Below are 13118 nucleotides of genomic sequence, written 5' to 3' on the forward strand. Positions count from 1 at the left end.
GATTTAAAGACAGAACATAGAACTGATTTCATGTGGTTTTCACAGCTTGTGCACAATGCAAATGAAAGGAGTTAGGCGGAAAAAATAGTGATAGGAAAAATACTTTTAAAGCTTTTTTCTTTCCACACGGTCTGTTATTGTGACTCTTAAACATTTTTGCATTTTCTATGCTTGTGCCTCATCCTACCCGAGGTATGTGGCTTATGCTGAGTTATGTTTAATCGGTTATTTTAAGTGACCTTCAGTAACTTGCAACTTGAATTTTTAAGATTATTCTAGTTAATTTTCTATTTGTTCTTAGCAATGTCTGAAAGATGCAGTATTTTTTTATTTAAATGCTATGTAGGTAAGCATCTTTTTGTATGCTTGATCATATAATACTTAAATTATGACATAGATTTAGTCAGCAGTTGACTGAATGAAAACTCTTTCCATGTTGTAGTAATCTTTCAATGTTGTCAGCATGACTCGAAGTTGTAAAACAGATATTATATGTAATAGCTATCTGTTACAGAAGGTTATTTGTAACAGAGATATCTGCAGGTGTCATGGGTTGGGATTCTGTTATGAATGTTGTTTATATGGTTTGGCACTTAAATGAGTTTTCATTGTAGATCTTAAGTAGCTCTATATAAACAAAGAGATAAATCATACATAAGCCCCGGAATACTATCTGTTTCCAGCACAAGTGTGCAGAAAAAAAAAATCCTAACTGCTAGTGATTTTTTTTTTTTTGTGATTTGAAATGTTAAATCTGTGAAGACTGATTTTTTTTTTTTTTTTTTTGAACAAAGATTGTAAAATAGACTGAAAATGCTTTTTATTAAGAGGCTATCTGTTGTGTATATGTACATACAATTTGATATTCCAAAATATAAAGAGCATGGCTATTAGTTATCAAACCTTTTGATGTGGATAAGATTTAGACTTATAAGAGTTTAAATTATAGGTATATTTAAATCTGCTTTCTTGCCATATTCATTACTGTACTATAGACAAAATATTCTGTGATTAGGTTTTCAGAAGTACAGGAAACACACTAACATACTCAAAATCTGTAATGTGGATAAATTTGTGGGTCAACATATAAACTAGCCTTAGTCCTTACATGGATTATTGTAGCAGAACACTGTAAAAACTACATTTGTTTGCAATTACAACTCGGTTGTCTGTAGCAGTGCCAAATAGTTCGCATTTGTGACATTTAAAACTGGGTTGTAAATTACAACAGATTTGTGTTTAAAAAAAAAAAAATAAATAAAAATCAAGTATCAGGTGAGTAGATATGCTACTTTAGGAATCTACACTGTAATGAAGCTAACAAATCTATTTTGAGGTAATTATTAAACACTGTTGGTAGTTTTGGATTTTATCATTTGCTTTTCAAATGTATAGATATACGTAGTCATAATGTTCAATGCATTAAAATGTGCAAGCTCTGAAAGTGGATGTATGTATGTCAAGGAAAACATAATTATTCATTCACAAAATGGTTACTAAATCTGTCAGGAATTACTGCCTTGGGTCTCTATATTGTAATATATTTTAGAAAACAATAAAATCTGTTAATCTCTTAAATACACAGAATGCACTTCATCTTGCAATGTATGTAAAAAATACTCTTATAAAGCAAATAGTACACCTGATTGCAATTCAAGATGACAAAGTCTGTATTATCTGAAAGTCATAAAGATGGGCATGCCAGCAGTTGCACTGTGCCGCTTAGGCATAGTGCACAACAGCTCTTAGATGCTGCAGCGAAATGTTTGTGGAAGAAGAGATTGATGTCTTCTGTGGGTACGCTAAATGTACTTACGAGAGCGCTTTCCATGGTATTGTCAAGTTTGATACAGATTGGATAAACTAAGGGTTTTGTTTTTGTTTTTTATTTTGTAATAGCTGAGTCTCTTCTACCTTCTGTGAGAGAGGTCTTTTTCTTTTTTGGTGTTCTTTATTGCTAACTGCTAGCAGTTAAGATAGTCGTGTTTGTGATTGCTAGCCAGAAGTTTGATCATGTCTCTCACATCTATATTTTTTTAATCTAAATAATCCAGTTCTTTATGCTGGGCATCAAATTTAGTAATCATAGAATCTAAGTGGAAGCAACCACAGGAGATCTCTAGTCCAGTGGCTGATCTAACAGTCAATTCCACATTCAAACTAGGTTGCTCAAGTCTTGAGAGCTGGTCTGGAAAACTTCCAAAGGCTGCTTTCTCACCTCTCTGTTCAAGCAGTTACAATGCTTAATTATCATTATAATGATATTTTATTCCACTGGAATGGACTGCCCAGGGAGGTGGTGGAGTCACCGAGCCTGGGGGTGTTCAAGGAAAGGCTGGATGTTGTGTTGAGGGACATGGTTTAGTGGGAGCTATTGGGAATAGGTGAACGGTTGGACTGGATGATCTTTTAGGTCTTTTCCAACCTTGGTGATTCTATGATTCTATAATGGTGTTCTTTCTCCCCTGGCTTTACCTGCAGTTGGAACCTGTGTCTTGTTCTGCTATGCTTGAGCTTGTGCTTGAGCCTGCCGGTGTCTTGGTAGCCTCCAAATTGCTGCTGGGAGGCTGCTTCTGGGACCCCAGAATCATTTCTCCAGGCTGAACAAATTTTGTTTCCTCAGCCTCTCCTCACAGAGCAAGTGTTGTATCCCCCCCTCAATATGGCAAGTCTTTTTGGGGAAAAAATAGTAGGCTATTTTCTTAGACAATGTGTAAAGACCAGCAATTCCTTATGTGTAGTCCAAAGCTATATTGACATTCTTCTTCATTTGTTGCCTTTGTTGAGACTTTGAGAACTTGTCACCAAAACTTTAGCACGTTTTTTCCTCAGACTGCTAATTTACTTGCATCTATAATTTTATATTGTTGCCTACAAATTTGGTGTACGTATATAGAGTGTAAAAGCAAAGATGCACTCTCAATATAACCACATTGTAACTCGTAATATCTTGGTATAACAATCCAATCCATTGCTATTATCTCTTGTTGAGATATTTGTGGAGTTGGCCTGACATGCTAAAACTCTTTTTGCCATAGCTGACCTGAATATTTTTGTTCTGTTGTCTTTCTTCCAATGAAGCCTTTATTCATAACACTTGCAAAGAAGAAAATTAAAGCAGGCTTAAGAATTGGCGATAAGGAGAAACACTGAGTCTTGGAAGGGGAAACCACAGATCTGATATGATCTTGGCGATTAAAAAAAATATATATATAAAAATATATTATTGTAAAACAAAGGAGAAAAGGAAGAAAATGGAAGATGATGTAATGAAGGTTGGATGTCGAGCAGCAATATCTCCTGTTCTCCTAGAGTCGCATCTATTATTTTTAAAAATTAACTCTGAGGTTACATAATCATCCTGTAATCTTTCTCCCACCTTTCTGGTTTGGCAAAGTTAGTCATTTACCTCAGAATATCATACAGCTTGTTAACTGCGGTCACTTTGAAGGAATCTACAGAGCCTGCTCCTGATCTGTGAGAATGAGTTATTCCTGATAACGTAGGATACTTTCACCTACTGGTTTTGTTTGAATTATAATGTAAAAAGCAATTTCAGAGCATGAAGAGCAAGAAAGGTCATGCAGTAATTACTGCAGTAGACAGTCACTTCAGTGTATTTGACACCTAACAGTTTGCCTGCTGATGGTAAGCATATATTGCTTTCAGCCTGCCTTACTTCCTTTCTCCTGTTAGAAATACAGATTCCTAGGGGATCTGACATCAATCCTCTAGCACAAAGTTTTGAAAATACCATAGAGGGTTCTTGAACCCTCCATTCAGAGAATACCTTTGTAGACCAGAAGCTCTATTGAGCGCTGTTCACATTTCAGAGGGTGTAACAACCTCAGGTAGTAGGTTGGATGAGATCTGTGCCAGTAGCACATTGTGGGTGCCTTGGGAAGAGCATAGAAATAGGACAGCATGCAACGACGCTTCAGCCACAGTATTTCAAGCTGTCAGTGATCTGTTTCTTTTGTTCTGTGAAATAAGAAAAAGTTATTTTGAACATTCCGTTCATTGCTTTGTCAACAACTGTTGTTCATACAGAAGTAGACGAAGTAGGTCAGAAAAGTGATCCTGTAATTAGTTCCAGAAAGACAACCGTTCTTTCTTGTAGCTCATTGTGACGCCATTAGAGAAGTGCAGACTTTTTATTTTATTTTTAATAAAAATTGTATTTTTGTTTTGCATTTGTCTCTGAAATTTACTTGCTGCTTTATTACCTAGTTAGTATTATACAAGATATTTCTACTGTGTTTTTTTTTTGGGGGGGGGGGGGGGGGGGGTTGTGTTTGTTTTTGTTTTTTACTTCTGTAAATGTAGGTAGTTCCATAAACCACTACCTTCCTATTTACTGTTCTCACAGATAAATATACAAATTACATGTTCAAGCATGAGTCCTCTGGGCAACACACTGGCAACCTCCCACTGTTTGTTATGGTGGTCAGTGACTAATTTGTTAAATGATCATTTCCTTATTTCATGGCAATGAATCTAGGTTTTTATGAGGGAGATTGACAAGAACGTTTTGAAAATCCAGGTTACCTTTACTTCAGCTAGGTCACCTCTCTGCATGACCCATGAAGCTTTAACTCAATGAAGTAGCAACTGTATTAATTGTGAAGTGATTGTGTATTATGATATAGATATTTCTAGGAACCTGAAGCAGAAGATGCAGAAATTTGATTGCCCTGCCAAAGATTAAATGCTATCATGTGGCCAACATAGGTGGGTTTTGCAGTGGGATGCTGCTTCTAAATGCGACTTTGCAAGTCTCTTGCATTCCTAATGCAAACAGGTTTACAGAAGCACAACTGAATATTGTCTATGCAGTGGACTTGTCTGAAAATTATATTATTGTAACTTTTTGGCTTTGTACTGGACAATGCTGTTGAGATGGACTACTTTCAAGATTAGAAAGCTCCAAGAAACCTCACCTATGTGACGAAGTGGTTATGCTTCTTGATGTTATCAGTACAAACAATACATTATTACTAAATAAAAGTATATTATTGATATGTAGAACTGGTTTCAACTGGTTTTTAATGTAGTTTAACACTGCTAAACTTCATTTCCATATTGTGGGACTAGACACTTAGATGCTTTCTGCTCCAAGGAGAAGATTGTCTGGATGGATTATGTAGTCTGGAATGATATGTGTCTGGGACCATGTTGTGTCACTGAGGATATCATTTGCAAGAGAGAGGCTGGCCTTGAATTTCTAGAGCTGCAGCTGCCACGAAGCGATGTATTATTGTTATGCACAGCGCAGATGTGAGCAGTAACAAACTTTGCTCAGTGTGACCAAGTTTCCCAAAGAAAACCAAGCGTAAGTAAAGACAATGAGGCTGTCTCCAAAATACCTTGAACAAATTGGCATTCTTTCTCAAGTAGAAAGCAAATGGCAGTACAGCTTTCTGTGGATAATGAATCCAGAGAATGAATGCACATTCAGACTTGACAGTTTTTTGTTGCTGTGCTCCCTTTTGACTGGCGTAGTGTTAATATTCTTTGTAATAGCTCATACGGTGCTCTGTTTTGGATTTGTGATGAAAATAGTGTTGATAACACACTAATATTGTAATCGATACTGAGCAGTGCTCTTCTGTTTCTCACGCTGCTCTGCCAGTGAGTAGGCTGGAGTGTGCAAGGAGCTGAGAGGGGGCACAGCCAGAACTGCTGACCCAGAGTGACCAAGAGGGATATCCCCCACCACACAGCACAACAATTAAAGCTGAGAGGAAGTTCATCAGGGTTGCTGCATCAGCTTGTAGTGATATAGTTTTATATCACTTCTTTTCTTCTTTTTCTTTTGCTTCTCCTTCTCCCCCCACCCCCCTTTTTTTTTCTCTTGTTATACTGTCTATCTTAACCCATGACTTTTCTCACTTCTGCCCTTCCAATTCTTTCCCCCTCCTGGTGGGAGTGCAGAGTGAGCAAGCAGCTGTGTTATGCTAGCAGCCAATAGGGTTAAGCCACAACAGTCCAGACGAAAATCTGCTGAGGGCTGAGGACACGAGTGGTATCAGCTTTGCTCATAGTGTTGCTCTACTACTGGCTCTGCTTAAGGACCTGTACTGCACCTAACTCCAAAGTAGAGGACATTCCAGCACTCAGTCTACAGGCACCTGCAGACACCCTTGAAGGGTAGTTTTTAAAAATATTCAAATTGCAAGAGCAGGCAGTGAATTACAAGCACTGCCTGTTCCCCAGTAGATGTAGATAGCTCAGCCCTTGCTTCTATGTCCATTTGTTGTATCACCTGTTTCCCCAAGTCTAGAGTTTGCTTTTAATATTGCCTCGGGTCACGTTTGCATCCCTCAAGTTCCCATGTATGTGCTAAATGCTTTTCTTGCATCTTGTGTAGAGCTCACCTGCTGGCAATCAGCTGAGCTTGCAGGCTGCAACAGGTGTGTCTAGTTTGCACACCCACTTATCTGAATGGCAGAGTGTGGCCTTGGGATAGAGGCGCTGTGTGAGACAGAGACAGTACAGAGTGTGTTAATGAACACAGTCAAGGATGGAGTCTTGTGCAGTGTGTGCAAAGTGGCTCTGAATAACTAGCAGGTTTTTGACATTTTGACACTAGGGCAGAGATGAACCAATTCCTGAAATAAGAGTTCTGAAATAACCAACAGCCCATGGTGTTATTGCCTGTGCTCTCCAGTTTAGCAGGGCTGCTGTAGTGGCAGGAACTAGCTGCCTTTGAGCAGCATTGCTTGGGGAAGTGGTAGCGTGGCTGAGGAGAGTGTGGGACAGTAACAAGGACTATCCTTTCCGGGGGCTGTGCCACATGGTTTAGTCTTCAGATTAACTTTGTTTTTCCAACGTTGATTTTTCCACTTAGCTAGCAAGATAGTACCTCTCCTGCCTTTTTGTTTTGTTTTGTTTTTCTTTCCCTTTCAGTACTTATGAAGCTGACATAATAAACTTTCTTTCATGGAAATCTGTTGGCAACTTTTTCTCCCTGAGAGGCCAGCAGCTGTAGGCTGGCAATCCTCATGCAGCCCAATGGGGTTTGGCAAGCAAATCTGGAGAACATGTGCAGAATGTATGGATGCCTATGGAGGGTGAAGGCCAGGGCCTGAAGACAGATTTCCATGCAAGGTGGAGGTGGACCTTTTGGGCCCTAGATAACTTACTGATGGCCCTATTTTCAACAGGTTAGAGCAGCCACTCTGCAGAGGTCCCCAGAACCTAGGCTATTATACAAAAACACGTTAGGAAAATTTGCCCTAACCCTGTTTCATGTGCAGGTAGTGTGTAGTCCTTCCTCTACATGCGATGAGAGTGAGGGGAGGATGAACAACGTCCTCGGGGGGCTCTGATGAACAACAGTACTGAGATGCCAAGATTTGTCCCTGAAGTTGCACACTTCAGTGTGAGTGCCCAGAGGAAATGCCCATCTCCTCACGTTTATTCACAATGCTTGAAACTAACACGCCGTGTCCAGGAGTGGAAACCATTCTGTTCACAGTGTAACAACACGTCCCACTTCTCTTTTTTCCAGACCAGCAATCGGAGCTGCTTTCGCTCTCCCACGTTTTATCTCCTCACGCAGCCGACGACCGGCCCTGCCCGCCGTTCAGCCCGGGCGCCTCCCGCCGCCTAGGCGCTGACGCGGCGCGGTCGGGCGTCCCCATGGCAACCGGCGCCCCCTTGCGCCACGCCGGCGGCTGCAAGCCGCGCCCCGCCGGGCGGCCCTGTGCGCGCGCCCGCTGCGTGGCCGCTCGGCAGGAGGGGCGGAGCGTTCGGCGGCGGCGCGGCCCGGACAGCGAAGCGGGCGGCGGCGGCGGCGGCGGCGGCTTCGCTTGGCGACCCTCGCGCCTCTCCCCCGCCTGCCGCCATGTGCGAGCCCAGCAAGCAGGACATCGGCGCCATCTTCAAGCGGCTCCGCTCCGTGCCCACCAACAAGGTGAGGGCGCCGGGACTCGGCGCGGTAGGGGCCGCGCTCTGCCGCTGTGACACGTCGCACTGGCGGGGGGCGGGGCGGGGCGCGTGTCTCCGCGGGACTGGGCCGCACGGGGCGGCTGTCCGGATACATGGCACGGCTGCGGCCGGGCTGCACGGCGGGGACCCGGCGCTTTCGGTGACTGGAACGACCGGGGGGCAGCAGCGCGCCCCGAGATAGCCAAGGCATGGCGGGTGTTTCTGCATCGAACAGACACGATCCCTTCCTTGGTGACAAACGTAGGTGTTGCCTTTAAGTCAGCCAGTGAGGACTTGACCTGCGGTGTAGCGTGGCCGTGGCCGCACGCGTGGGACGTGCGGCCGTGAGAGTGTCGGGGCCGGCCGGCTCTTGTGCAGGGTACAGGCAGTGGGGCTTTGCCTGCTTCCGCAGAGCACGGAGACTAAAGAAAAGAGACAGTCGGCAGTTGAGCTAGTTTCTAAAGCGAGGAAAGATCCCCGTCCTTCAGGTCCCCCCTTCTGCTTTCCTAGTTCCAGCTCCTGAGCCGCTTTCCTAGTTCCAGTTCCTGAGCTCCGTGCCCAAGAGATGGAGCGGTGTTGCAACGCTCCCATCACGCCGTTGCTGGAGCCACGCAGCCCCGCTGCTGCCTGTTGCCGGCAGGGCGCACAGCTCCGTGCAGAGCCCTCTGCCTTCTGCCGAGCCTGGGCGGTGGTGCCCGGGGCCGCTCAGGCGTGTCGGGCTCACCTGGCTGTGCTGCTGTGATACCTCGAAGGGATTCAGTACAGTGCTGGCAGAGTTGGACTGGGGCAACGTTTGCTGTCGTTCGGACCAGGTTTGCTGGAAAGCTGTCATTTATGTGCAGTCGTATGACAGTAACTCCGATAGGTAACTCAGTTACCTACTCTGGACAGTAACTCAGGTAGGAAGGAAAGGCTTATGAGGAGCTTCAGTAGCTCACATCTCGCAGCTTTCCCATGCCAAGGTAGGCAGAGCTTTCTTGAGCAAAAGGTGCTGTTGCCACCAGCTCACCTCATAGAATCAGAATGGCCTGAGTTGAAAAGGCCTACAATGATCATCTAGTTTCAACCCCTCTGCTATGTGCAGGGTCGCCAACCACCAGACCAGGCTGCCCAGAGCTACAGCTCCTCGTGTTTGACTGCATGCTGCTTTGATCTTTTCTTGTTCTGTTCTTAGTCTGCCCCTTTGTAGGGCTTTCCTGCAGCACCTGAAAAATAAGTGCTTTGGAATATTGGAAACATTTCCTCTTAAAATTTTAGTAGTATGCTTTAGCTGTTTTGTGTATGTTTGGGTGAGTTTGGGAAGCACACATACTTTCCATGCAGCTGTGGGGCCCTGTCTGCGTCCTGTGGGAAGGTGTGTGTGTGTGTGTGTGTGCGCACTGCTGGGTGCTCTGCGAGGCTTCCAAGCACATGCTGGCCTGGGCAAAATAATTCTCATTTAAGTACATGTGCAGTTTTAGTTTAAACATTATAGCATGTTTTTATTGGAATTTGAATAGTGATCTTGAATCTAGTGATCTTGTGAACTTGTAGCTCGGTCTCTGATTTCTTTTACTTTGTATGGCATGAGAAATAGCTTTTTGGAGTTGTTTTGTTTTTTATGCACTGCATAATACAGAGTTGGCTGGCAGCATTTAACAAACATGTTACAGTTGTCACATAGGATGTATTTTCAACATACTAAATTATTTTCAGACACAGAAGCTGCACAGTATGAGTCATAGAATCATAGAATCATTCAGATTGGAAAAGACCTTCAAAATCATTGAGTCTAACCACGACTTAACTGTACTACTCTAGCTCTAACAACCAACCTTCTGGTTGATTGTTATGGTTGGTTTAGATGTTTGCAGAGCTTGCCTGGTTGGAGGACTTGTCCTGGTGCTGTTGGATATAGACTCTTGTTCTGCCACAAGTCTGTCTCCCTGCAGTAGGTGCCTTTTTGTTCCCTTTTCTGGCTCTTTCCCTTCCCCTAGTGAGATTAACATCCACGGCACCACTTAGAGGCCCAACTCAAGAATGTGAACTGGCTGCAAACCAAGAAGGTGCATTGTGGTGGTGGTTTCTCAGTTTTTCAGTTCTGTTATTACATTTTGTGTATGTGGCTGTCCCTTATGTCATTATTAAGACTCCCACTCTCCCCATATGGCAGCCTGGTGCTGTTCTGTTGGCAAATGTTCCTGCTCCCTACCTTACCTCAGCATTGCTGCTGATGTGGCTGCAATGCGAGTTGGACTTACCTTTGCTCTGAGCCAGTTTGTAGCGTTGGTCTCCAGTCACATCAACAAGCGCCGTTATTATTGCTGATGCAAGAAAAGGGAGCATATCTGAATGCTGCAGTGGGTGAGTAAGAGCAGCTGTGGCACGCAGCTCACCTTTGCCCAATGACAAACTCCTCCTGGCATGGCTCAGTGCTGGGGCCTTGCACAGCTGACACATGCCTTCATAGCCCTGGCCTTAGGCTGGGTGCTGAGCCAGCCCTCCTGGATGCCAAACCTAGCATTTCTGCAAGCCTTGTGTCTGTCTGTAAGTTTCCAATGGTAGTGGGCACTGTGAATTTGTTCACCACCATAGGTAAGGGGTTTGCTAACTTCCACCTCTGTGCAAGGTGGATGCTGTACAATATAATGACTTCTTGCTATGGGTTATCCCTAAATCTGTGTTTGTTTTGGTACAAACAGCCTGGTTATGGCTTTTGCCTTAAGTGATCGTTACTGAATCTGGACTGTCCCAAAATGGCCGAAAACAAAATAGACAAAAATATTGAAAGTGTACTTAAAAAGCAACAGATTATTGAAGTGTAATCTTCAACCTGATTTTTATAATGACTTTGAGACCTTAGTTGTACCTCAGTCAGTACAGGAAACACACTGTCTCTGGTTTTAAAACAGAGACAATTTCAAAGGCTGGTTCTGAAATCTCTTACTTTATTCTCAGTTCTTAGAATTTATGTGTTGGGAAGCACTTCAGAAATTGAGGTAGCTCAGCAACATGAGTGTGAGTTAAGTACACTCCTTCATCAGGTAGCTTACTGAAATGTAACTGTCTGTTGCACAACGTGATGGAACTGACAGTTCTTAAAGGAACTAGGTGTTATTCCTACTTGCATCGCAATCCTTAAAGATATGGCTTTATCTCTGTGAGTCATTTTCATGTCTGTCTGGTACAGAGCTGACAGAGACCTTGGCCAGTGAAGACAGTGTGCTGTCCTGTTCTGTGACAGCTGCCTTCCACAGTGATGCAATAAATGTTTTCAGACGCTAAAATTAAGAAGAGCTTATCATTGTACTGAGGAATCTTTAGGTACGTCACCAACAGAACTTTTCTAACCATGGGATTATTTTTCAATCACTTGCCAATGCTCAGGATTCTCTTTTCCCATTTCTGCTCTGGGGAATTTCTGCCCAGACCACTGCTCAGGGTCTGCCTTGCTCTCCTGTGATAGAAGCAGGACTGGGGCTGTTGTGCTAGCTTTGGTCTCCATCAGAAACCACTTCTAATTCAGTCATCTCCTTCCTTTTGCCCTGGGAAGGAACAGCTTGAAAACAGCCTATTTAAAATGAAGGTGAAGCTAGCTTTTTTTTTTTTTTTTAAAGGACTCATTCTTTTTTTTTTTCCCCCAACTTCCTGTATATCATTCTTCCCCATGTGCTCACTTCAGGGACTCTCTCCTGCTCCTCCTTTTAACACTCATTTTCTACAGCTCTTCTCTCATTTCTTCTTTCTGCTTATGTCACTGAATGACCCCATTTCCACATGCAATTGTGGGATACAAATATGCTTCCTGCACTCCTTCCTCTCCTGTAGTTTGGCAGGGTATGTAAGAAAAATGCTCTATTTAGTCACATTAGTGGAGACCCTAGCAGGAAGAGTTGTTGGTTTGGTTTTTTTTTTTTTCCCCTCACCTTGGTTTTGAAGAATAAGGTTGCAGAATGAAAATCCATCAGTTTAGGTGAAAAAACTTGCCCCTGCGGAGTTCATTTTTTAATAGATGCTGCTCAGGATGCCCAGTAAGTGGGTGCTTTTACTGTGGAATTAGTCCTTTGCAGCCTTTATAACTCCACTGAAAAAGCATTGATCAACTAGAGAAGTATTTCTGTATGGGAACATTTCTATATGTTATGCACGTAACATTAAATAGGAATAACTGTATAACTGTTTCTGTTTAAATTTGCATTCTTCCTTGCATTTGAAAATACCAGATAATTTGTTTTGTTCTCTCTTTCCTTGACCAAAGAGGCACAGATGTCAGAATAACCAAAGTAGGACTTGAGGGCTGTGGACTGTACAGAAAGCACAGAGTATATGAGGTGTAGAGGCAGATATCTCTTGTAGCTTTGGCTGAGTGTTAGGAATCTTATGTGGTGGTGGGAAAGTCTTAGCTTTGGCGGTGATGTGATTTTGGACACGTCAGCTATTTAACCAGTCTTGTTGTGGACAGCCAAATGGTTGGTTCAGCAGCACGCAAGTAATGCATAGTACAAATGGGAACATCTGGCAGAGTCTTAGGCCTAGTGTTACGCAGAGTGGATGCTTTCTTCAAGCTCAGGCAGGTTGTGCAGCTTCTCTTTATAAAATCAGGGTTGTATGAAATTGTGTTGACACATGCGTTAAGGTTGAATTAAGTTCCTATCACTGCAAGGGTGTTAGAATGACCCATAATACAGCTACAAGAAGAGATTGTGCGTAAATCAAGTTAATGACCTTTGTTTTCTTTAAGGTATGTTTTGACTGTGGATCGAAAAACCCTAGCTGGGCAAGCATAACATATGGAGTCTTTCTTTGTATTGACTGTTCAGGGACGCACCGATCGCTTGGCGTGCACTTGAGTTTCATTCGGTAAGTGGTTGGTATCTTCCTACAACAGCAATAGAAAGATTTATATCCCAGCTTCTAATGTTTGTTGTTGTTTTATTTTCTTTGGATGCCTGATCAGAGAGAGAAGCCCATTCTTTTCTTCTCCTTCAAACGTTTTTAATGTTTGTATTGGCTTTGTTTTATCTGATGGCTACTTGGGAACTAGGTAAATAGGTAGGGTTCAATAGCACTTATGCCATGCACCCTTTCCCATTACCTGCTTATTGTGTCAGTAGCACGCCTTTGTTGACAGATTTGTTTCTGCACTGAAGATGATGAAAACAAAGAAGGGAGTAAGCACTTTGAAGCGCTTTATCATTCTCTTCGAA

General features: G+C 43.0%; 1 protein-coding gene across 1 annotated transcript in view; it reads left to right on the forward strand.

Annotated features, from left to right (window-relative positions):
* Positions 1-7849: 7849 nt before the first annotated feature.
* Positions 7850-13118, forward strand: part of ARFGAP3 (ARF GTPase activating protein 3) — a gene marked incomplete at both ends in the record, with an annotated part of 32248 nt that continues 26979 nt past the window's right edge. Inside the window, 2 exons of the mRNA XM_079549176.1 lie at positions 7850-7918; positions 12653-12771. Coding sequence (XP_079405302.1) covers positions 7850-7918; positions 12653-12771 — 188 coding nt within the window. The remainder of the gene's footprint in view (positions 7919-12652; positions 12772-13118) is intronic.

Source organism: Tetrao urogallus, assembly GCF_951394365.1.
Source record: "Tetrao urogallus genome assembly, chromosome: 1".
Taxonomy (NCBI): Eukaryota; Metazoa; Chordata; class Aves; order Galliformes; family Phasianidae; genus Tetrao; species Tetrao urogallus.